This window comes from Crocodylus porosus, unplaced genomic scaffold (assembly GCF_001723895.1).
Source record: "Crocodylus porosus isolate Cpor-Errol unplaced genomic scaffold, CroPor_comp1, whole genome shotgun sequence".
NCBI lineage: Eukaryota > Metazoa > Chordata > Crocodylia > Crocodylidae > Crocodylus > Crocodylus porosus.
This window is the reverse complement of record NW_017728927.1, coordinates 11,102,324-11,127,053: the sequence shown is the minus strand read 5'-3', so window position 1 is coordinate 11,127,053 and position 24,730 is coordinate 11,102,324. Positions and strand designations below refer to the sequence as shown.

General features: G+C 55.9%; 1 protein-coding gene across 6 annotated transcripts in view; it reads right to left on the bottom strand.

Moving 5' to 3' along the window:
- Window positions 1-2,158: 2,158 nt before the first annotated feature.
- TNRC18 (trinucleotide repeat containing 18) overlaps window positions 2,159-24,730 on the bottom strand; it is a 78,035-nt gene continuing 55,463 nt past the window's right edge. For 4 of the 6 annotated variants that reach the window (XM_019542000.1, XM_019542003.1, XM_019542004.1 and 1 more), the window contains 13 exons: window positions 18,868-19,092; window positions 15,102-15,544; window positions 14,232-14,396; window positions 13,129-13,270; window positions 11,146-11,263; window positions 10,701-10,776; window positions 10,033-10,141; window positions 8,877-8,993; window positions 8,232-8,396; window positions 6,564-7,870; window positions 5,898-6,134; window positions 5,244-5,318; window positions 2,159-4,685 (listed from right to left, as the gene is read on the bottom strand). In XM_019542000.1, coding sequence (XP_019397545.1) covers window positions 4,479-4,685; window positions 5,244-5,318; window positions 5,898-6,134; window positions 6,564-7,870; window positions 8,232-8,396; window positions 8,877-8,993; window positions 10,033-10,141; window positions 10,701-10,776; window positions 11,146-11,263; window positions 13,129-13,270; window positions 14,232-14,396; window positions 15,102-15,544; window positions 18,868-19,092 — 3,386 coding nt within the window. In that variant the 3' untranslated portion in view covers window positions 2,159-4,478. The remainder of the gene's footprint in view (window positions 4,686-5,243; window positions 5,319-5,897; window positions 6,135-6,563; window positions 7,871-8,231; window positions 8,397-8,876; window positions 8,994-10,032; window positions 10,142-10,700; window positions 10,777-11,145; window positions 11,264-13,128; window positions 13,271-14,231; window positions 14,397-15,101; window positions 15,545-18,867; window positions 19,093-24,730) is intronic. The other 2 variants (XM_019542002.1, XM_019542006.1) reach the window with 2 other exon arrangements.

Below are 24,730 nucleotides of genomic sequence, written 5' to 3'. Positions count from 1 at the left end.
GCCCTCCCCAGAAGGGAACTGCGCCAGCACTGGGGCACGCTGCCCTGAAGCTGATAACCTGGGTAGGATGTGCAGGCCCTAACGGTGGCCACCCAACCACAGGTTGGCTCTGAACCCTGTGCAGAAATGGGGCTTGGCACAGCAGCAGCGAGCGCGACAGCCAGCCAAGACCATGTGTGATGGAGCAGCCCAGAGGCAGGAGCCTGTGCAGGGCCCAGCAGCAGGGTGGAGGCTGCAGCAAAGGGCAACCCTGTACTTGGTGGCAGTGCAGGCTGCCCTGCTGCAATAAGGCAGCGCAGCGGGAAAGGAGCCAGTGTTTGCAGGCATGAGAGCTGCAGGCTGCGGCCTGGGCTAAGTGAGGCCAAAGCATGCAGCTCAAGGGCCTCGCCTGTCGCTGTTGTGCTGCTGCTCCGGCTTTGCTTCAGTTCTGCTAAAAGGCACTGCTCCCGTGACCTCGGCCTTTGCTGCTGCCCTGGAGGAGCAGCTTGCTCTTGCCCCTCCACCCTCTCCCAATACAGGCCCACGACCGTGCCCTCTCTGCCCCTTGGCGTGCGCCACTCTTGCCTCTCCTGCGCCTCGGGAGCTTGGCAGCACCTAATGCCCTCTGCGCCCCATGGCCTGCGGCTGACCACGGGCCTGCAGCACTTGTCGGCTCCACCCCGCCTTTGCTGGCCTGCAAGGGAGCTGTCGGGGGCAGGTGAGCCATGGGTAAAACAGCCCATAGCTCCCTGCCTCCCAGGCCACAGACTCCTTGCTGTGGCCACCTCTGCCAGGAGGGGAGCTTGTAGCCAGCCCCAGGAGCATGAACGAGGGGGCACATGGCTCCGTGACCCAGAGGCGGCCATGGAGGTCAGCCTTCCCCGATCCCCAGGCTCTGAGGCCGCTGCAACCTGCTCTGGGGCTATGCAGGGACAACACGCCCCCCCTTGCATCTCAGTGCTGAACGAGCTGTCTCTATACCAGTAGGCAACCCCCAGCATGCGTGCCAGAGCGTGGCACACAAAGGCATTTTCTTGGCACGCACACCTCGGGGCGGACAGCAGGGAAAGGGCCAGAGCTGCATTGCCACAAGGATTGGGCCCCTTACAGCTCCCCCCCCATCCACCCCTGGCACGCCAACATCTTCCAAGCTGAGTTTGCGGGGGTTTTTGGCACGCTGTCCAAAAACATTGCTGACCCCTGCTCTATACCATCATGCCAGGGAAAGCATGCTACCGGGCTGCTCCTGAAGCAGGTCATGGCTGGGATCCAGGGTGGACTCCTTAGCAAAACGCTTGCCACAGGCTGCCACAAGACATTGGCATCAGGGCCCCACATCAAGCAGAGAGGAAAGGCCAGAGGCACTGGCCCGTGCGGACAGAGAGGCACTTTCCAGCTGCCTCCCCCAGAGCTCCCCGTGGCAAGCGAGTGCCAAAGGCAGAGCCCGAGGAGCCAAAAGGGGCAACACGGATGGACAGCGGCACCAGGGAGCAAGGGCAGCCTTTGGGGCAGGCATGCGAGTGGGGGCGGAGGCAGGGACCAGTGCCGGGCATGAGCAAACCCCAGTTGCTCAGGGCACCGCGTCTGCCCCTCGCCCTCCTGGCTCCAGCCAGCCAGGACCCGTCGGTCCCATGGCGGCTGTTGACAGCCATGAGCAAGCGACTCTACAAGTGACGCCTCCTCGCCCAGCAGATCCAGGCCCTGGCGTATATCGGAGTCACCGGGGTCAGCAGAAAGGATGGAGACCCTTTGCTGAGCCAGGCTTTTCCTGCTTGTTGCCCAGGCTTCTGGCTGGCAGCAGGGGCTGGGTGCGCTGGGCCGTGGACAGCGATCCTGCAGAAGGGAGCAGGGGGTGGAAGCTGCGCTGAGTTCAGCACACACTGAGCTCTCCTCGGGCCCCAGGGATGTAGGTACGCATGGCAACCTGACTGAATGGGGAGGGAAGAGCGAAACCGGATTGAAGCATTCCCCTAGGCAAAGGCGGACGGAGCAGGTGGCATACACGTTCAAAGGCAGCGATCAGGGCAGCTGTATTTCCCCGCACGCTTTGGGATAGCTTCCCCGGCCCAGCGACCCACCCGCGGGCCCTTCTCCCCGCCCCATAAGCGACCAGCGAACCACGCCATGCCCAGAGCCCGCCCGCCGCCGGGGCGAACAAAGATGTTCCAGGGCTTTTGTGTTTTTTTTCCAATTGATTTTTTTTTTTTATGAAAAAAGATCACACGGATTCTCCAACAAACAGAAATGCCAAAAAAAACCCAAAAAACAAACAGAACAGAAACAAACGAACAAAAAATAAGAGACAAAAAAAACCTGGCTCTCCTTTCCTTTCGATTGTCTGAAATATCCTCGTGTTCCATAGAAGGCATCGGGCAGTAAGTGCTTTCTATTTAACATTAGCATAAAATCTCTCCCAATCTCTCTCTCTCTTTAAAATCTGCTCACACCGTTTGCGTCTCGAAGTACAGTACAACTGGCGTGTAGGGGGACGGGGGTGGGTGCGTGTATCTGTTCCCGGTTCATTTACAATCACAATCCAACAGGAAATAAAAAATAATATTCTAAACGTCAGACTGTGTCGGGGGGGTGGTTTCTTTTTTTTTTTTCTTTCTTTCTTTTTTTTCCTTTCTTTTTTATAATTTCGTAATTTTTTTCACAGTTTTAAAAAGTTTATATTTATATATATATATTTATATTTATATTTATAATTAAAAAGTTGAATCCATTTAAAGACTTATAATACAGGTGGGCTAAAGAGTCTTTTGGTACATTAAAACTGTACAGTTTAGAAACATTAATATCCACCAAGTCTTGGTGAGCCCGTGGTCTGGGGCAGAGGTGGCTGGAAGCCAGCACCGTTGTGGTTCTTGTTGTGTAGAAGGGGTTACTTTACGGTTTGATTCTCTCCCCTTTCCCTAGGTTGCGAGTCTCTTGTACTCATGGCAGATAGTGAAAAATCTGTCCTCATAAGTACCTCCCCCACTGGAGCTCTTGAGTAGCGCTGCCTTGCTCCAGCCTGGACTGGAACAGTCCCACTAGCGTGCATACGGCTATGTAGCGCGGTGAATCAGGTTCGTTGCCAAGATCCGTGTGTCTCGCGTGTTTGTTCTCGGTTAAGTGCAAGGGTGCAGCGCCATAGTGTCGTCCCGCTCCATCTGCGAGCAAGGGCCCTCTGTGCCCCAGAATCCAAAACCAGCTTCCCCCAGAGCAGCCTCAAAGGCAGGCGGCAAAGCTGGGGACGGCCATCAAGATGGAGAGCCGGCTTCTTGGAAAAGGGTGACGTTGCGTCTGATCTCAGTGACGTCTGAGGAGGTTGTCCACGCGGCCCCAGCCGCGCTGATTCTTTGCTCCAGTCCCCGATGCTCTCAGGTGACCCGGTCACTGGGCCCTGGCGGGACAGATGGACTGCATCCCTGCACTGAGGTTGCTGGGCGAGGTAGGTGCTGCTCCCTCCTGCACAGGGAACTGGAGAGCGAGATCTTCCTTGCTTGGTAGGCGGCGGGGGACACTTGGGTGCTCCAAGGAGCCTGACCGGGCCAGCAGTAGCCCTGGGCGGTGGCCTCTATCCCTCTCATCCAACTTCAAGAAGTGGCTTCACTGTTTCAAAACTGCTCTGCTCAACCTCCCTCCTGCATCCCCAAAAAGGAGATCTCCACCTGCTGTTCTCCACCCCTCGGACTGAAGCCCACCCCTTCCCCACCCTACCCCTGCCTTGAATCACTGACTCCAGCCAAGCTGTGCAGCGTGCACTAAGGTTGCCACGATGCGGCTTTGGAAATCGTCTCCTCTTCCCCCCGGCTCCTCCTCCCCGTGGAGGGACGTCCGCCTACAGCTCTGTCTCCCGACTCCATCCCCACGTGACTGCCTGCTCCCCGTCGCCCTCCCCAGCCGGCAGCCGGTGGCCTTAAAAGAAGGGAAACCAATCAAAGGTGCCCCTGCCCATTTGAGCTGAGGTGCTCAGAGCCCCTTCGCCCTTCTCTTCCACCTCTTCCTCTCCCCAAGGCTGCATGCAGTTGGCAAGGGAGATGCCATGGGAGGGGGCTGTTGTTAGCAGAGCTCCTCCTAGCCAAGGTGGCCCGTTGAAGGAGGCAAACCCCCAAGCCGTCCTTTTGGGATGTCATCCTGCCAGTGAAATGATGAGGATGCTGTCAGCCCTCCAGGGTGTGGAGGAGGAGGGAAGAAGCTAGTGGTTTCCTTAGTTAAAGCCACTCCGCTCTCCCGTAAGAGCAGCAGCATCTGATCTCTCCTGCTGTCCTGAAGGCACCTTCCCAAAGTCCTACGTTAGCTGCCCCCACGCCCTGCTCGTGCCGCTCGCTCGCACTCTCTCCTCCCTGTGAAGCCCCATCCGTAGCGTGACACACAAGTCGTGAGCATTAAAGGAAACAATCATGTCGTCTGAACAGGCACATCACCAGGGTCACCCAGCCCCTCTCCTCAAGGGGCACCGGGACTCCCTAGTTGGATGGCACAGGCTCTGGCGCTCCTCTCTTCCTAGGCCGTCAGCAGATGACCGGGACCCCGTCTGTGTTGAAGATCATGCCTGTGGTGGGCTCATACGTCCCCGCTAGGTAGTAGAGATCCTCACTGTCTTGGTACTTCTTCGTCTTCAGCATCTGCTCGTACTGGTCCAGTCCGACCACCAGACACTTGTGAGAAATGGTCTGGACATCGTTCTCGTCTACGTGAGAGGACTGGTACAGCGCTCGCTGGATGAGGGCAAGGGAGACAGACAGCAAAGCGGTCATCAGTGGATGCTTCCTAACACGTTTTCTTTACCACAGATCAAGCACCCTGGGCCAGAGAGGGACCAGCGGGCTACATACTGGGGGTGAGGGGATACACAAGGGGACCTGGGGGGTTGCAGCTGAGGGCAGCCCCTGCACAGATGCTCCACCCATTCTCCACCAACCCCACTGCCCATTTCCCAAGTCTCAGCCTCTCTGCGAGCATCTAAATCTGGCTGGGGCCATCGCTGCAAGGAAGGGAAATGAAGACAGGCCTGATGGACTGCTGGCTCCAAGCACCCCTGAACTGCAGGGGCATTTGGACGCAAACCAAACTCTGCAGCTCCCTCACCCTGTGCCACACCAAAACCTAGGTCTGCAGGGGCTTTGTAGCTGGAGCCCGTTGCTGGAGAGAAGTGGCCAAGGAAAGGTCAGAATGCTTTTACCTCCCTGGTCTTTGTTACTCTGCTTCCAAGAGCAGAGAGGTCAATGCCTCCCCTGCAAGCCTTCTCCTGGGAGGAAGAAGCACCTCCCACCTACCTCCATGAAGTCCTTCCTCTGGCTGGATGCCTGCAAAGCCGTGGAGAGGCTCCTGCCAGATTTCTGATCCCAGCGCTGTGTCGGATGCATTGGCCAGGGAAGAAAGGGAGGGACAGAAGGGAAAAGGAATAACTCAGGACAGCTCCGCACCATTGCCACAAAAAACCACGTATCCCCAGAGCTAGCATCTCCATTTGGAGCCACCAAGGTGAACAGACAGGCCCTGATCTTCAGAGGGGCTGAGTGGCTTTAACTTCCCTTGTCGTCAATGGGCGCTGCAGGCCCTCAGCACCCCTGAAAGCCAGGCCGATGGCCTCGATACCCACCGGGGACCTGACCTTGCTCTTCACACACAAGACAGTGGGAATTACTTGCCTGGTTGTGTGCACCCCTGACACAACCCACTGTTTGGCCCAGGCAGCTTGGCTTTGTTTCCAAGAAGTATAACATGCCCTCCCTCCCTCCCAAGTGCCTTTATGGGACAACTGGGCATGCCTGCTCCCCAGCAGCCTGGACAACACCTCATCTCCACACCCCTTTGCCAGGGTCCTGGCCAAAAGCAGACAGTAATTTACTTGCTGGTACTTTGACATGAATGGGAAAGCTGCTCTTGCTGCAGGAGAGAAAGGAGCCTGTCCAGCTCAGCACTCGCACCTTGCCTTCGTTGAGCTTCTTCCCAGGGTTGGTTTCCTCCGGGTGGTAAAACCATTTGACCCGGACGACCATGTTGTTACCCCACGACTCCCACATGCTCTGGATCCGGCCAATGTAGGGCAGGTTGGGCCGGCCGGCCGACAGGAAAACGGCGCAGTCTCCAATGCGGATGATCTCCTTGCCGCGGACGATGGCCTTGTAGAACAGCTTCCTGGCCTTCCCCTTCATTCCTCGTCTCTGCCAAACCGGCCCAGCAACACACCCAGATCAGCCTTGCACATCCCCTCGGCACGTTCAGGTTACTTGCTCTCCCCACCTGCACCCCGAGGATCGCTGCCACCCCAGCCTCTAGGGCAGTGTGGCCAGAAGGCACCTCCCCAGGGCGAGGGCCACCGGAGGCCAACTGGCCTTGCCCGCCGCACTCCCCCGATCAGGAGAATGCCAGCGATGGCCGTTGTGCCCGTATCCCTCTGGGGACAAGGGAGTCGGGGAGCACCAGGGATGTCAGTACCAGGGTCTGCTCGTCCCAGGGGGCATTACAGCTGAAGCAGTCACTCCCCACTTGGCACAAGGCTGCGCCTTGTCGCCCTGCTCTGAAGCCCGACGCTCGCAACAGCACACTACGGCGGGGCAGCAAAGGCACGGGGGTCCCGGGGCTATGCGTACCTGCGTGGGCTTCCCAAACCACTTCCAGAGCTGGCGGGCAGGGAGGAAAGCCGCGATCTTGGGCCTGTTCTCCACGGAGGGCAGGCGCTGGCGCTTGGCCAGCTCCTTGGTGGTGGGCAGATGGATCCCCTCGCGCTTCTTGGGTCTGCTCTTGTTGCCGCCCTGCTGCTGCTTCTGCTGCTGCTTCTGCTGCTGCTGCGGAGGTGGGGGCGGCTGCTTCTGGCCCGGCGGGTGGGAGGAGGCGCGGGACTTCCCAGCCTGCTTGGCTGGCTTGGGAGGGAGGGCGGGCTGGACCGAGGAGCTGGGCTGGGCCTCGGCTGCCTCCTCGTCCGAGCTGCACGAGGAGTCCTCGTCCGTGGTGGAGGAGGAGGAGCTGGAGCTGGAGGAGGAGGAGGTGGAGGACGCAGAGGATGAGGAGGAGGAGGAGGAGGACGAAGAGGAGGAGGAGGACGAGGAGCTGCTGCTGGAGGAGGAGGAGGAGTTAGAGGAGGAGAGCGGCGTGGAGGCCCGTGAGCTGGCCGAGCTGCTGTCCTGGGCCTCGCCCCCGTTCTTCTCTGCTTCCTCCTCACCCTCCGACTCCGAGCTGCTGTCGCTGCTGTTGCTTTCCGACTCCTCCCTGGCCCCGGCAGGCGAGGCTTTGTCTTCCTGATCCTTCGAGGCAGCCAAGCTTTCCCCGGAGCCCCCAAAGCTGCCTGCCAAAGGCTCCCCCTCTGCCACCTTGGTGCGGGAGGACTTCTGCTTGGTGTCACCGCTCATGGCCGAGGGGTAGCCCAAGCTCAGCACGCCCTTGCCATCCCTCCGGCTCGCCAGGCCCGAGTCCTCCAGCATCCTCATGGCTTCCTTCATCTTCTTGGTCTTAGGAGACATCACGCCCTCATGGTCCAGCTTGATGAGGATCTCGCTGTCTGGCTGCTTCCTCTGAGCCTTGGCCGTCGAGCTAAACTCCTGCCCCTCCTCAGCCGACCGGCCCTTTTTGCCTTTGGCCTTTCCGGAGGTGGTGTCTGCAGGGCTGAAGGTCCCCAGCGGCCCGGGCAGCTCGCTGTAGGGCTCCGGGCTGATGACGCCACCAAAAACAGGTGGCTGGAAGGAAGGCTGGGCCGGGCCGTGCAGCTTAGCGGAGATTTTCATTTTGCTGGCTTTGTTTCGCTTCTCCTCCGAGGGCACCGGGGAGCCTCCCGCGGGGAGCTGTTGGCTCTTCCGTGCCCCCTTCGCGGTCTGCTTGCTGAGGCAGATCGCCTTCTCGGGAGCAGCAGCAGCGCTGGAGGCCGGCTCTGCCAGGCTGGCCTCTTCCGGCAGGGCGGCCACATCTGCAGGGGAACAGAGCGGGCCGAGAGATGTACCTGGGCCACGGCCTGGCCTGCCTCTCCATGCAAATGGCTCTTGGTGCTCCCTGCGCCCAGCTTGGGACCGAAGCAGAGATCGCCCCTTCACCGCCTTCCCTTTATCATTTAGCCTTGGCCTCCCCTCTCCTGGAAGGCCCCTTTCCTAGGGCTTAATAAATCCCACAGGCCAGTGAGCTCCGAGGCCAACACTAAAGCCGCATCATGGGCGGCCTCTATAACCTGGGGGTGCAGCCTAGCCCCCCCTGGACTAACCCAGGGAACCACCATCTCCTCCAGGGAAGGCTCTGCTCCAGCACTGGGAGTCAAGGGGGTGGCATCAACATACCAGCTTTCGGCTTGACATTCGGTTTCCTCCCACGCCCTTTGCCCTTTGCCGCAGGCTCCTCTGACCCCAGGGCAGCGCTCTCCTTCCCTTCCCCAGCATCCTTGCTGGACTTACGGCTGCGGCGCTTGGTGCTGGGCACCAGGAGGGCTGGGGAGGGCTCTGCACCTGGAATGGCAAGTCAGGAAGACAGTGAGCGGCAATTCAGGATGGCGGGCTCCCGCTGGGCAACCCGACACGAACAGGCCAGGCCCGGAGGGGAGTGAACTGGCACCCATTAAATCAAAATCTGCTGCTCTCTCCAGATCCTCCCCCAGGCACTGAGGAGTGCACGCCATGTGTTGTGCAGAAATCACTGCTAGCCAGCACGGGGCGGGCAGGGACTAACCCCACACAGGTTATCATGACAATGTGCCTACCCTGGGAACTCAGTTCAGAGACTCGTATAAATATCTACGACACAACCCTTGAGGGGAAAAAAGAAAGGCTATGAATCCTCCACAGGATCTGAGGAGATGATACTTCTCCTGAGTGTCCCCATGTGGGAAAGCTCCCTTTAAAGGAAGCTGAAAAGGAAGCTACTAGGACCTCACAGGATCAAAGAGCAGGTATCGGGGCAAAGAGCCCAATCTAACAGCCCCTACGTACACTGGATCTTGTAGTCAGGCGGGAGGAGTCGAATGTGGGACAGGGGGATCCGTCCAGTGTCCCCGTCATCAAACTCCACCGTTATCAGGTCTCCGTCTTCCTCCAGATCAAGGGCCCCTGCAGGTTGGGGAGAAAGAGGTTGGGAAAAGGGTAAGGCCCAGACTTGGAGGGTTGAACCAGAGGCAGAAAATCAGCCCGACGCAGGCACGGAAACAGGCAGGGACATGAAAGCCGTGTTGGGGTTGGAGGGGGGAAATCATGACCGCTCCTCTACCCCACAGATCTCGCCAGCAAAGGCACCAGTGAGGGTGAGACTGAAAGGCCCCGCAGCACCTTCTCGGTGCAGCTGTTCAGGCAGGTCTACAGCTGTGGCTCACGGGCCCCTCAAGCCCTGGCCTCTCCGGCAGCCCCTCTGCCTCTGGGAGCCACGGGCCAGAGCGCAAAACCACTCCCGCAGCCCCAAACAAGAGGTGGGCATTCTCCATGGGGGGGACCTTTAAGTATGAAGCCTGCACCACAATCACCACTCATCTCCCCCCTTGACAGTCCACCCGCCTGCTACACACGTGTGCACGTGTCCCGTTGCCACCCATGTCCCTTACTCCTGGCCCGGGATTTGCAGCCACCCTCTGCTACCACACGCTGCCCCCGCTTCATCTTCCCTCCCAGGAAGAGAGTCCATCTCGCCCCTCTCCTCGCACCGATCTCTCCAGTCTCACAGTGACGTTCGCTCTCCTCAGTTCTTCCAAAAGGGTGATTTATAACCTAAGAGCGGTCACAGCCATGACTCTCACCGTTGTTCGACACGAAACTGCGTTAGGGGAAGCAGGTGATGCCTGACAGTCACACTGGCGTCTCTTTTGACAGCCCTGCTCTTAAGACCAGAGTGTTCAAAGAGGCCTAATGGACTCAGGCACCCAGGACAAAGTTTTCGAAGGCACCTCTGTGACTTAGGGACCTACGCCTCACTGGAAGTCAGCTGGGGCCTGGCTCCCTAGAAATGTATGAGCTTTTGAAATTGGTTGTTGAATTTCACTGGGATTTGGGCTCTGAATCCCATCTGACCACTTTGGAAACCTCACCCTAAGCAAGGTACTGGACCACGGGGCAGTGATGTGTTAAGATGCTCCTGCTGCGGGAGCTGGCATGCCCTCACCTCTGACGACCGTCCCCGGGTAGAGGCAGCGGTACTGCTGGCTCCAGTAGGCTGCAATCCTTGTTCCTTCAGGGAGGAATCGCACCGACGGGGGCTTCACGTCAATGATCTGGGTGGGGTGGAAGACCGAGTCAGTTATTCCCTGGGCACCTTTAGGACATTTGATGTTTCAGGAGACAACCGGCTAGCAGACACTGCCAGGGCCTCGCTAGGCTGGGCTCCAGGCTCAGCCAGGCCCTGTTGACCTACCCCACCCTCTGGACTCAAAAAGGCAGCTCCTCAACCCCCCAGAGCCAGACAAGGAGCGAAATCTCTTGTAGCAGATGCTCAAGTCCTCCCCCTTGATACAATGAAGGCCACGGTTCCTGGCAGAAGAGGGTTACGCCCTTGGTGCTGGCATGGGTTCCCTCGCCCAGTGCCAGCCAGGGCTGTTGCCAAAGGAAACCTGCACCCATGAAGCCAGGAAGGCAATTACACCTGCCGTAAGGCACAAAATACTCAGTCCAGCACCTGCTCCACCCAAAGGGCTCACCGGAGAGGAGCACAGGGTGCACTTTGAACCTGCTCAAGCCCCCTTTTCCTCCCACCAGTGAGATTTTCCTTCAGCACACCATCCCCACCATGGAAGTCACATCCTCACGCGAGGAGGGTACAGCAGCCAGACTTACCGCCTCCTGCAGAAGCTGCTCCAGACAATAGATGTGGGGACGGTTTCCTCTTTCCCCTTCCACCACCACACGGTATCTGGAACACAAGACCCAGTGCCTCAGGAGGATGGGAGAGGCCGCGACAAGCAGAGCAAGGAAGAGATGCTGCCCCTATCACCCTTCCCCAGGCTGCAGCTCCTCAGTCCTTCTCCAGGCGCCATCACATTCCCAGAGGTCAGTTTAGGCTGCTCGATGTGCAGATACCTCTTCTCCACTCGAGGAACGTGCTAGTAGACCAGAGTTGATTCCACCTTTCTTGGCTAAACACAGGGATTGCTCCCACCCATGTACCCAAGGAGCCATCAGGCTGGATCACAACCCAAACCCCAGAGAGCATGGAGCAGGCCCCACTGGGTATGAAGGATGAGCCGGCAATACCGTGTGATGAAGCCACCCTCTTACTCACATGTCAGGAGAGTGCACAGTCTTCACATGCCCGGCATAGAGCAGCTTGTCATCCATGGGAATGAGGACCCTCAGCCCGTCTTTCAGTTCGTCTTTGTCGATAATACAGGAGCGGGGCGCTGAAACGGAGCCAGGGAGGGAATTCATTCAGCACCAAGAGCAATCCCATGGAGGAGATGGGAGTGGGATAAAAACCAAGACCTCCCCTCCTGTGAAGGAGCCCCACAGGCCTCATGTAGACAGTAAGCTGTTTAGGACAAGGCCTGTGACTCTTTGTAGAGCCCCTAACACAAGGAGACCCCATTTTCAGCTGGCTCCCAGGCACTATGGTCACCTAGAGGTGACATTAATAAGCCAGTCAACACTTGGCATTTAATACAGATGAGTCTTTCACTAGAAATCAGACAAAATTCTCCTAGAAACCTGTTGTGGTGCTTTAAAGGGATAGCCAGCATGGGTAGTCAGAGGGATAGCCAGCACGGGTTTGGTCAAGCAAGACCTACCCGCAACAATCTCATTTCCGTCTACGACCAGGTGACCTATCACCCGGACAAGGGAGAAGAGATTGACGTCAGATATCTTGACTTTAAAAAAGCCTTTGATCTGGTAATCCCATGATCGCCTCTTGGCAAAACTGGCTAACTGCGGCCTCGGCCTCACTACGATCCACTGGCTGGGCAATTGGCTCTGTGGTCGGATCCAGAGGGTGGTGGTTGACGGAAGTCAATCGTCGTGGCGCCCTGTGACCAGTGGGGTCCCCCAAGGCTTGTCCTTGGGCCCATACTGTTCAGTATCTTCATTAATGTGGACATTGGTATCAGAAGTGGACTGGCCATGTTTGCCGACGACACCAAACTCTCGGGTAAAGCATCCACACCTGAGGACAGGAGGGTGATCCAGGCTGACCTGGACAGGCTCAGCAAATGGACAGAGAAGAACCTGATGGTGTTTAACATTGAAAAATGCAAGGTTCTCCACCTTGGGAGGAAAAACCTGCAGCACCCTTATAGGCTCGGCAGTGCTACGCTGGCCAGCACTATGGACAAAAGGGACTTGGGGGTCATCACTGACCACAAGATGAACGTGAGCCTGCAATGCGATGCTGCAGCTAGTAAAGCGACCAAAACACTGGCGTGCATCCATAGATGCTTCTCAAGCAAATCCTGGGACATCATTCTCCCCTTGTACTCGGCCTTGGTGAGGCCGCAGCTGGAGTACTGCGTCCAGTTTTGGGCTCCACAATTCAAAAAGGATGTGGAGAAGCTTGAGAGAGTGCAGAGAAGAGCCACACGCATGATCAGAGGTCAGGAAAACAGACCTTACAACGAGAGGCTGAGAGCCATGGGGCTCTTTAGCCTGGAAAAGCGCAGGCTCAGGGGTGATCTGATGGCCACCTATAAGTTTATCAGGGGTGACCACCAGGATCACAGAGCGCCCCAAGGGATGACAAGGTTGAACGGTCACAAACTTCTCCATGACTGTTTCAGGCTGGACATAAGGATGAACTTCTTTACTGCCCGAGCCCCCACGGTCTGGAACAGCCTGCCATCGGAGGTGGATCAAGCACCTACACTGAACACCTTCAAGAGACATCTGGATGTTCGTCTTGCTGGGATCCTATGATCCCTGCTGACTTCCTGCCCCTGGGGCTGGGGGCTGGACTCGACGATCATCCACGGTCCCTTCCAGCCCTGATGTCTATGAAATCTATGAAAGGAATTGACAGAGCGAAAGCTACCGGGGAGGGAGGGCTCCTCTAAGGTGACTTTCAATCTCCACTGATCAACTGAGCCAACGCAGAGAACTTCTGCCCTCTGTCTGCCTATGTTGCAAGCCGATGGGTAAAAGTGAAAACCCCATTCGCGCTGCTTTACTGGGGAAGCGCAGGGCAGAGGCACTGGCTAATTTTCCTGTTGGGAGACCAGCACAGCTTTCCCCAGGTCTATGTGTGGCCCAAGGGTGCTTCCAGCCCGCCTGCTCTTACCCGGGGTAGGCGGCCGCTCCACGAGCATGCTCAGGGGGAGATTCTCGTCCTCGGAGAAGCTGCTGTCTTGATTGGGCTCGAAATCCTCTTCCGCAGCCATGCTCTCCATCAGCTTGCTGACGGCCCCTCCCTTCCCTCGGTTCTGGAGGAGGGAACAAAGCAGCACATAGGACCCCACAGCCCCATCTCTTTATTCAGCCTGAGGCTTCAGAACAGGTTTAAAAGCCCTCCCAGCAAAGCCCTACAGGTTTCCCGTTCTCAGTAGCTCTCACGAGATGTCGAGGATGCTCCCCCACCCAGCCCTCCAGCCCACGCAGCTCTCTCACGCACCTCCCAGGGTAAATCGCCCAGCAACTGAGGGCACTACGAGGGGTTGTCTTCACCCTCGTCTCATTAACCAGAGTCAGCAGCCCCTGCTACGGGGGCATCCACGGCTGCTGCTGCTTTTTGAGAGCAAAGCAGGTCTTCCGGGGTGGATTCCCAAGCAGCCAGCTGGGGGGCTGCACCCAGCGGCCCCTTCCAGTCCCACACCCCTAAAAGCCCTTTCTCCACATCAGAAGCAACATGAAGCCCAGGCTCTATCGGGACAGACACCGACAGCTGCAGGACGGCCTGACTAGCAAGGGAAACCTCGCTGCCCTGGGCAGAAGCTGAAGGGTTCGTCTCTCAGCTGGTAACTGGACTCCACAGAGGAGGCAGCAGTTACATTCGCCCCCCACCCCCCGGCAGGCATGGCCTGCCGCCTGCTTCACATCCCAGCTCTCTCCCTCTCCTCCAGGCCCATGGGGAAGCCCATTCAGCTCCTCAGTCCCCAGACGGCCCTTCACCCGCCTGGGCACAGCACCCAGCTGAGGACGTGCTACCCTAACTTGAGTCTTCACGCTTCTCAACCAGAACCAAAAATAAATTTAGGGCCTCGCCTGCGCGGCCCCCAGTGTCGGCCTAACCCACGAGCAAGAAGAGTCACTGCAGTACTGAGGACATCCCAGCTCCCAAAAGGGAGGCGTGTGTGTGGACGGGGGGTGCTCTCCTCTCATGGTGCCGTGGGGCGAGAAAGGAGCAGAGACCCCTCAGCTCTGCGCCAGCCTGGCCTCAGCTCTCACCTCTTTCTTCACCTCCTTTGCTTTCACCTTGGCTTTACTCTTCTTGCTGGAGCTCAGGGAGGTGGCCAGGCTGACCCGGACGTCGGAAGGGGAGCTGGGGATGCCAGGGGGAGACATGGAAGAGGAGGAGGAGCAGCACGGGCCGTCTTTACCCTTCTTCCTCTGCTGAAGGCAAACACAAGAGCAGCCCCCCTCGCACACAGATCTGGCCAGTGAAGCTCAGCGGCCACCACAGGCGAGAGGGAAGGAGGGGAAAGGGTAGCAAAGCAGCTCGTATTCAGACCAGGACACCGGCACTTGGGCAGGAGCCTGCTGGACCATTGCACCAACGTTCGAGGAGATACGCTCCAGGGAGGGCTTTTAATGATCCCCGCCAGCACCTCCTGCTGATGGAGTCTGCCTCTGGGACAGCAAGGGAGGCGGCCTGGCCTGGAGCCGTGACAACTTGTCAAAACTCTTCCATAATCCAATCTCCCCAGTAACCAGAGACTAGGCCAAAAGGAGCCGGATGCTTCTGCAAGCTGGTTGGGGAGCAGCTGGGGTTGGGACTGCCATATTTATAAAGGGGAAGAAGAAAGTTTGGAGTCAATCCTGTCCCACCTGAAGCCCAAAGTTTCCTCACTGATGTCCCTGGGGGCAGGATTTCACCCAGACCCTTCACAACAACGAATGTGGAGAGTCAGGCAAGAGCCCAGACCCACCTTCAGGTGGGAGGCTGAGGATAAAGACGGGGGCGGTCTGCAGTTGTGCAGACTGAGACAGCGAGGAGCTGCTGAGGTGGCCAGCCCCCTTCCAAGGCCCTGGATGTGAAGGGCAGTGAAACGCGCTCCCCCACTGCCTGCTTTTGGCCCACCCCGGCACCGCACCTACCTTGTTCAGTTCTTTCCTTTCCTTCCCTTTGCTCCCGTCCTTCTTGGGACTCAAAGGTGCCCCCTTCCCACAGCGGGCAGGCTTGGAGACAGGGGTGGAGCTGGCTGGAGGGGCCGGCGTCAGCACCGAGGACGAGGTGCTGGCATCGTGGAGGAAGATGCGCTCGCTCCGGCGCCGGTTCCACAGGTCGTCATCGCTCACCTCCAGCCCGAACTCGAAGCTCAGGTCCTTGGGTGACTTGAACTTCTTCAGCTTCCGCCCTTTCTCCACCCCAACCTTGACCTTGTCGCTGCCCCCAGGGCTGGGGTCCAGGATGCTGGCTGTCTGGCTGGGTGCGGCACTGCCCTGGTCCATCAGCCCCTTCTTGCCACGCAGCAGCCCCGAGGGAGACTTCTTCCGGATCTTGATCTCGCTCTCCGAGTCGGTGTACTCAAACTCCGTCCCTAAGCACAAGGGGATTGAGCAGTGAGCCCAGGCACTGCGTCGGTGCTGGGAGGTCAGACGGGACATGCAGATCACAGCCCCAAGATACAAAATCCACCCAAAAGCACCTCAGTGCAAAGAGCTGTCCCATGACACGGAAGTCATGGGCTGGGGTGGTGAAGGCTGTGCAGCCTAAAGCATACAACCCTGCAATGTGGCTACTAGCATCACATCCAGCTGTCTTGGACGCCCCAGCCCCAATGGCCAGGTACCCACCGACAGCCGCCGTCCAGATCTGGGCTGAGCTCTTCCTTCTGGACCTTTGCTGCTCTGCTCCTGCTCCCACGAAGCAGAAGCAAATCCCCTCGGAAGACGGACGCGATGGCGCCTCCCTCCCTTTATTCCTCCCGAGAGAGAGATCCCAGGTCTGCCCCCTTCCCCATCTCACCTCTGCGGGGGAGACTTCCCACTCCCCTCATCCCCGCAGTCTCAGCCAGGCCTTCCAGGGAAGCCCACGCTATGAAGCTAGAGAGCTTGGTCTGGAAGGGTTGTGTGGCTGGAATAAGACCCAAGCTCCTTGCAGCCTGGTCGCCCTTCCCTAATTCCTGGGGCTCCTCACACCACCCACACCTGCCCATGCTTCATTAGGATGACAGGTTTTATTAATTGAATCAATCCAGGTTCCTGGCCAGGTTTCCTGATTGGTGAAAGGAAGCAGAAGGACCTTTCCACTGGGGCGGGTATGGAGTTGAGAGAGGAAAATGATCTCTTGTATGCGGCGAGTGGAAATCCCCTCCCATACCACACCCCACATGTGAGACAGCCTCTATCTAGGATCCGTACATGGCCCCTGGCACTGCAGTGTCCAAGTATCCTCACAACCACCCAGGGCGGTAGGGCAATGGTGCAAGTACCATCGCGCAGAGGGGAAACTGAGGCACAGAGAGACTAAGCAAACTGGCATGGAAAAGCTGAGGCAGAGCAGAGAATTTCAATAGAGGTTTCCTCAGCCCCAAACTAGAGCCCTGGCTACTGAGAACCAGCCTTCCTCCCCATCCCCCATGAAAGGGCACGTCAATGCTACCTGGAAACGAGCCCCCAGATTCCCGCGGTTCTTCCCGGCTGACGATCCCCCCAAGAGCTGCAGTCACAGAGCTCTCTGCTTCCCACTCATCTGCCTCTTACACAGGTGATCGGATCCTGTCTGCACGTGTATAACCTACGCCCTGGAGCTACATGTGTAGGAGACAGGATCAGAGATGATGAAAGGAGCCCTGAGGTTTCAGACCTGGAAAGAACCGGCAAGGGGCATTCTGGCCTGGCCTCGGTGCCTAAAACAAGCCAGACCCTGCCACACCTGCTTACCACTGCCTTCTCTGGGCTTAATACCAGCCAGCTCCCACATGGCAACCTTGGTCTGCAGGAGGGAGGCCTTAAAATGCATAACCCTGGCTTTACATCATCCAAGTAGGTGAAAGGGATTGTTGCAAGACCTGGAAGTAGGATCAAACTATGCACTTCTCTCAATCTCTCTGTCTTCTACACGCACACAAGCAACCACACATCCCCCCGCCTTTTCTTCTCTAGCTTGATCCAACTTGCAGGACTCCCCATCCAACATTTCCTGCCCTCTTCCCCAGCAACACGCTCCAGACAAGCGCAAGACACAGGCAGGCGACGTTTGACAGGCCGGCTCCCTTCATCATAACGATATTAACTCTCCCATTTTTATTAATAGGCATTGGACCATTTTTAGATGCTTGGGGTTTTAATGGTTATGAGAGGCAATCGTGATAAATTCATAACGGAGGCCGCTGGAACAAGCCAACGAAAGCCTAATATAGCATGGAAATGGTGTTAACATAAGCGGGGCTCCCTGGGAAGGCATCACTTCCCATTCTGAAGCATGCTATAAATTCCATTATCATTTAATAAATATTAATAAAGGGTTTATAAATGGAACCTTTATGGATCTGCCTGCCTGAAAAAGATGTCACCCTGGGGTCCTTTTGCAGGAAGGTGTGCGGGGAGCCAAAAAGCAAAACTGCAGCTATTTGTGGAAGATGGGAGAGAGGCTGAGACAGACCGACAGGGAGGGACGGGTGCACAGCGACCTCAGCACGGCTAGGCAGGCCAGCTCTGCTCTAATCGGATGATGGCTCTGGATCAGTCGCACGCCCCACGGCCGCAGGGAGGTGAGCACGCAGGAAGCAACCTGGCTGCTCTGCCCCAGCTCCCTATGTGGGCACCCTTAGTGCAAGCTCACTGCAGATTGAAAGCGCTTCGCAAGCAGTAGGAAATAGGCTCTCCTGGTAACCAGGGCTCCTCTAGCAGAGCAGAGGGTTGGAGGGCACTCTGCCTGGCGGGATGCACCCTCTAGGAGCCTCTATGGGAACAAGGAGAAAGCCCCAGCAGTAGAGTGCAGCGGGGCTTGGGCACTGCTCCTCGTTCCCTCTTCTCTTTCCTGCTCTCCCCCCATGCTGGGGGCTGGCAAGCCTGCTCCTGCCACACGCTCCCAAGAGGCGTCCTACCGTAGCACTGGGAGCTGAGCAGCTAGCAGCGCGGCATGCTTACGGCTCAATGTGGCAGCAGGCACTAACAATCCCACAGCCAGACCAGAGCCTGGCTGCCTTGGGGTGGATCCAAAGCTACTGGACTCAACGGGAGCTTCCCAGCGTCTTCAATGGGCTTTGGATCAGGCACCTTTGTCGCCTCCAAAAGAGCCTCCCGCCGTCATCACCTCCTTCTGCATCACGGCTGCCAGTGCCGCCCTTCCCCCTGCCTTGCCCTCCGCTACAGAGGTGCAAATTCCTGATCAGAATTTAGCACTGCTTCCTAATAGCTTGATGATGGCAGCGAGGACAACCTCACACCCCCTTTGGGCCTGATGGATGCTCCCCGCTCCTGAGCACGAAGGTGAGGGGCTTGCCAGCTGCCTCTCCCTGGGAAGCCCTTTCCATACCGGGAAGCCAGGGGAAATCTGCAGAGGGGGAAGACTTGCTCCACCAGCTACCCGAGGCCGACTCCCAAGTGTGCCCCAGCAGCCGCCGCTCAAAGGCTGGAGGCCACCTCAAGACTGCCCTGTTACAAGCCCCCCGAGGCACGATGCTCTCCATATGGATGCCTCAACCCGGCATTTCGGAGTCAGGCCTAAACTGGAGGAGCAGGGAGTGAAGGGTCTGTCTATGCTCCCTCTCCAGAAGCTGCCAGAACTGACCAAGGCCGTATGCTGATATTTCTTTGACTAAGAGGTGGGGAGGTGGCTAAAAAGCCCTGGACAACGTGTCCTCCTGTTAGTCCCAGATAGTCCTCACCATCCTCTACCCCGGCTCCCAGGACTCACCCATCAGGCTCTGCCGTTCTTCCTTCTTCTTCGCCTTCTGCTTGGCCTCCAGCTGGACAATGGAAAGTGGAGGGGGAACAATGGGGCTCGGCATCGCGCTGGCAGCAAACCTTGCTAGCAGTCCCAAACCGCTCTCGTCCAGGGCTGGGGATGAAAGCCTGTTGTTGCTGTCCAGCCCATAGTCCTCTGCTTCCTCCTCTTCCTCCTCCTCCTCCGAACTAGAATCTAGCGCGCAGAAGACAGGAAACCCATTACATATCTCATCGGGGGGCACCTGTCCATAACCTCAGCCCCAGTGCATCAAGTTACGCGTGGGGCATCTTTCTAGCAAACAGAGCGGCATGGGTTTTATCACCATACGCCTGCTCCGTCCCCACCACAGCACTGACTGTTACAAAGCTACCCAACAAACAGAGCAAGAAAGCTTAAGCCACAGACACAAGACTATTTTTAAAGTCATATAGCATCCAGGGACATCATTCCTCACCTCCTATCACCTTTGTTCAAAGACATGGGCATAATATCCAATACCGTGCAGTAAAATTAAAATAATAATAATGATACTGTTAAAAGACTTGTAAGGGATGGGAAAGAGAAAAGGAAAAATTTAGGCTGAGATTTTCAAAGGAGCCCAAGGAAGTGAGACACCATTCCCACCCGTTTTCAATAGCAATGGAATATTTATCTCCCTTGAAAACACCAGGTTTATTAGTGCAGGGATGCCCCCCCATACGATGAAATCCATTACTTTGTGACTGCATGGGAATAGCTTTGTAATTGGTACACAGTTCTTTTCTACAGAAGGGGAATTGCAAAGAGCATGGCAAGGAGGGTAAAAAGAGACACAAAGAGAAAAAAGGGACAGGTGGCAAGATGGAAGTAGGGAAATTAAGAGCGATGAGATTTGAATGTTTAAGGAAATATAAATCGCAGATGTAGGGAGAGAGAGAGGGAAGAGAATGGCAGTTACTAAAGCAGATGCTTTCAGCAGGTTGCTTTGGAGTCGGGTGAGTGGTGCAGCTAAGACACCGCGTAAAAACTTTCCGCGGTTGCTTTTCTCTTCTCAGGCCAAAAATTCCTAGCTTGGTCCTACGGGGTCAGCTGGATGCAGGCAAGAAGTCTCCTTGATCGGGCAAAGCAGACTGCTTGGCCTGCAACAAATGAGAGCAGGCTGCTTTGGCCCTTTATTGTGCACGCGCGTGTGTTGGAGGTTAGGGGGAAGATTTTGCTCGCAGGAACAGGCCCCCCTCTCTCTCCCTGAAACCACAACGTGCCGGTCAATCTAGAGAGCAACTCGAGGGGAAGCAGTCTACCGAGTGTCGCCTGGCTGTACCCATTCGAGAGGAATCGAAAGGGAATCTTTCTTGCTTAGAAAAGAGAAACAGGGCTGGCAAGCACAATTCACAGCCTCGCTTCAGGAGAAATGACTCGGGATCTATACGGCGGCCCGGTTTCCTCCAGACCTAAGAATATTGTTTGCATCGCCGATGTCGAGCTTTCAAGTTCCCCGTGGGCTACTCTTTCTGCCTTCTGAAAGCCTGCCAAATGATAAATTAAATCGTAATCCCCTTTTAAAATGAAGCGAGTGGGAAAATATTTTTCTTTCCATTCGTGCCCTCTAGGATGCATTTTTTAAAAATGGTCTCAGTGCGCTCTCACTCACTCTTTTTTTTTTTGAAAAAAGGTTTTTTTTTATTCCTTATTGGGCTTGTTTTTAAACTTAGAAATAGCAGGACTATCAGACGACTTCTTGCCTTCCCTGTTTTGACTGGAGTTTGTTCAGGCAGCATGCTGAACTTTGCACAAAGAGCACTTTTTCCGCCCCCAAAGTGTTGCTCGGGAGTTTGAGTCAAAAACGGCATTGAGAAAACAAAGAATTAGCGCACTGAGTAAAAATCCCGTCCCCTGTTCACTTGTCCAGCCTTCTTTCTTGCAAGATCATCATTCACTTGCTTCACAATCCTCCACCAAAAAACAGGGAAATCCAGCCCTGACATTTCTGATGTGAAGAACATATTAAAGGGGGGAAAAAAACCCAAAGATTTTGGGGAGGAGGGAAATACAAGAACTATTCTGGGCTTTGCTCCTCCACCAAAAACCAGCAAAAAGGGGCATCCGTGTCTTTATAGTTCAACTATCACACTCAAACGTATCGTGATCTGCCTCCCAATTCACCAAGACAAAATACAACCACCTAAAAAGCAGCCAGCGTGCTTGCTGACTTGTAGGACCGGGACTTTGATCGCACTAGAGTCATAAATCCTCACGCTTTCCAGCAATGCCAGCTTTCTGCTCGGCTGTGGTCAGCTCGACTACTAACAGCGCCTTGCCAGGTTAAATGCCAGCCTCGACCCGATGAAGTCCTGGAGGAAACTACTAGGAAGGCAATGAGCTAACGAAGAGCCAAAGACCCATCAAGAGAGGTCCTTCTTCCCCCGCCCCGTGCTGGCCAGCGCGCAACGGCCCATCAGTGCTGGCCGCGGTGGGTCTCGGCTCTGGGGGCCACGTGGAATCACATCACCTACAGCCCTGCACTTTCGACCCACGTTGCGGGGAAATTTCGATTAAAACGGCTTTAATACCACGTCCCCCAATCCATCTGACGTCCCCTAAATCAAGACGACTGACGTTTTGCCATTGCCTGGCTTTTATCGCCCACCTTTCCTTCCCTGCCCTGCTCCTCCTATGCACAACTCCTGGGAGGGAAGAGGATATCCCATTTCCCTCAAGGCTTACGACTCGGCTTTAAAATTCACAAGGCATTCGTTAATCCACGGTCAGAAACGGATGACAAAAAAGCCGTGGCCGCTCACCTCCTTAAACCTCCGGAGCCACGAGCCTGGGGTGAGGGGAAGGAAAGGCAAGCCCTCGCAACCCCACCGGGGAACTGCTCCGTCTGACCGGCGCTTGCTCCCGCGGGGGATGCTCAGGGATCCCGCGGCACCCGTCCCGGCTCCGTGGTTCCTTCCACGCGGTTGAGACCCACGCGCTCCGTCCTTGCCAGAGTTTCAGATCTAATGCACCTAAATGATGGGACCGGGGCAAAATGGAGCAAAACCCCTGCCCCGAGGGAGACGCGGCCCAGACCCCCATCCATGCCTAGACCGCAGGGAACAAGGAAGCCAGGAACAGCCCCCGTCTCTTTAGATCAGGCTGCCACAGCTCACACGTTTCCTCTCTTCCATCTCTGGCCCGTCAACCATCGCCGCAGCTACACTGCCGGACTCCAGACACAAAGCCAACTGACTGCACCCCGTCTAATAAGAGCCAAGCGGGCTCCATCGCTAGCCAGACTCGCCGGGATCGAGCAGATCCGTACAACAGAAAGAGGCCAGGAGGCACGTGCTCTCCGCCAGCGCGGACACAGGCGGCTCCGATGAACTAAGGGGCCTCCCCCCCGCAATTTAAGGTTTAAAGTCCTCTTCCACCATCCCAAAAATGCATTTGGCATTTGCTAATCTGTAAGATAGGCAACTCTAGCACTTTAAACACACCAAGGTAAAACAATGGAAAAACTCTGCTGAAACCAGCCGTTGCTCACACTGTGGCAAACACCCGCACAGGAACCCATCCGGCAGTTCTTCACCTCTCCCTCCAATACACGGTCATACCAGGGAAAGCCTACTGCCAATCCGTACCCAGAGCACTTCCTGAAAACACCAGTCTCATCCACCTCAGGCACAATTTCCAGAACAGGAAAAAATACTTTTTTAAATGCAAACATGACTTCCTCCTGCCATTCCTAAGGGACGTCTCCCTTTGCTAGGTACCCCTCCATCCCGCGCAGCCTCCGCACCCCCTTCCCCTTTAGCATTTCCATGGGACAAGTCAAAAAATTAAATATTTTGGGCGGCTCCCTTAACTCGTGCCCTTCAGAACGAAGATCCCAAGTCAAGCTGCAGATGAAAATGCCCCGCTCTGCTCGGCCCTAGAAACCACATCACCACGGCTCACACAATAACCCCTGGAGCACAGCCTGTGTTGAACTCTAAGTTTCCCCACTAAACGTAACGGGAGACACCACGTAGACACAGTGACTTGGAAACCTTAACAGAAATTCTGGTCCGAGGTGGGAAACGCAACATTTTTATAAAACAATATTCATTCCCCACCCTCCCCAAACATTATGAAGCTGCCAATGCTTTGCCAAGGAAAGAAAAGAAGCGTACATAACACAAAAAACCCCAGCTGTAGTAACCGCAGCATTTCCAAAGATTGTGTGTCTGTGTACGTACATACACACACACACAAACACGCACACAGAGGTATCCATCACAGACACACGCAAAGAAAGGGATGTTTAAATGCCATCGGCAGCAAGTAAACCAAAGGCACCAAATACTTTACAGACAAAATGTTAACCTGTGCATCCAATTCAGCACCCAAAAAAAAAAAAATGGGAGCAAGGTTCAAACTTTCCCTTTGTCTTTCGAGATGGCCGAGCTGGCGCGGGGCTTTGTGGTCGTTAGAAGAGCAGTGAGTGAACGGGTTGTTAATGATGGACAGGAGCTGGTTAAGTAATTCGGATGTTCAAAGACGGATGGGAAGCAAGGTGAGTTTGAAGGAGCATGAAGAGGACGGGTGAGGGAGGCAAGGGGATAAAAAACACACACTTCAAAAGATTCATTTCACATTGTCAAAAAATAGCATGGTTTTCTCCAAATGCCAAGCAGGCCTACAGCATACAAAGCAGGCTAAGTACAGGCAGACGTTAGACAGCTACCGGGTCCTTCACCTCCGTTTGGAGTGATCTGTCCAATTTGGAATATTAGTGATGCTTCAAATTTTCCCTCGAAACATTGCACCGGGTTTGTCAAACACATCAACTCACGTTCTTTTAAGGGTTTCTGTTCCCTCCATGTGTTGTGCTGCAGGCTCCAGAAATGCTTTGCATCAAGGACCAAAATACATGCATAACAGTTCCTTCGGATCAAGTGCTGGGAGAGGTGGATAAACCCCCTGGTTTGTGCTTGGATAGGCTGTCTCCCCACGGATGGAAAGGAGAGGAGAGGAGAGAGGTCCGTTTTCAGAGGACAGTCGCATCGAGACAGAGGGAAGAAATGTTGGCCAAGAATGACCATCTTGATGGCTTCCTACGTGCTTGCATGGCTTTTACCAACCAAGGGCTCTTCTCATGGACTTTACCTGATGAGATATGGCACCCATACTTCAAATGGTGATGCTACGCTTACTCTCCCAGGAAGCAAATTACACCCCCACCCCTTTGCTGACCTCCAGGAAAAACTCAGAGCAAAACCAAAACCCAGGGGCTTTTCTGTAGCCACCTTCCTAGAGCGAGGTCCCTTTCCCAAACAAAAGTCATCATCCAGCCAGCGATTCTCCTGGACATCGGTGGATCCTGGGTCCCGGCGAGGCAAGATCGCCCCGGTGCAAGAAGCCGCATAAGCTTCCCGCAGCGGGTCGACCCGGTCAAGTCGGGCCTGCCTTTTGCTTGGGAGGAGATTTCCCCGCGAAGGAATTACAGATCCGCAAGGTCTTTCTGGAGCCCTCAGCACGCACACACGCTCGAGCCGACCTTCCTTGCAGGACAGCGAAATCCAAGCGGACATCGATCCTCTTCCAATTCCAAGCCAGCCGGAAAATGCAAAAAGTCTACGTGTGTTATCAAGTCATGGGGTTAACATCGAAACGTCTCAGGTTTACAGATGACATAAAGAAAAGGTATTTTGCCTACCTACATAACAATGTTCAAGGTTCAGGTTCATGGTTAGAGACCCCTCGCTGAGCAGTGTCTGCCCTACTCCCAGCCAATCACTTTGCTTCTTTAGTGCAGAGAGCAAATGCAAGAGACCGATACAGACATTCAAAGCGTCATGGATAGGGGTCAGGGGTGGAGGGGTTG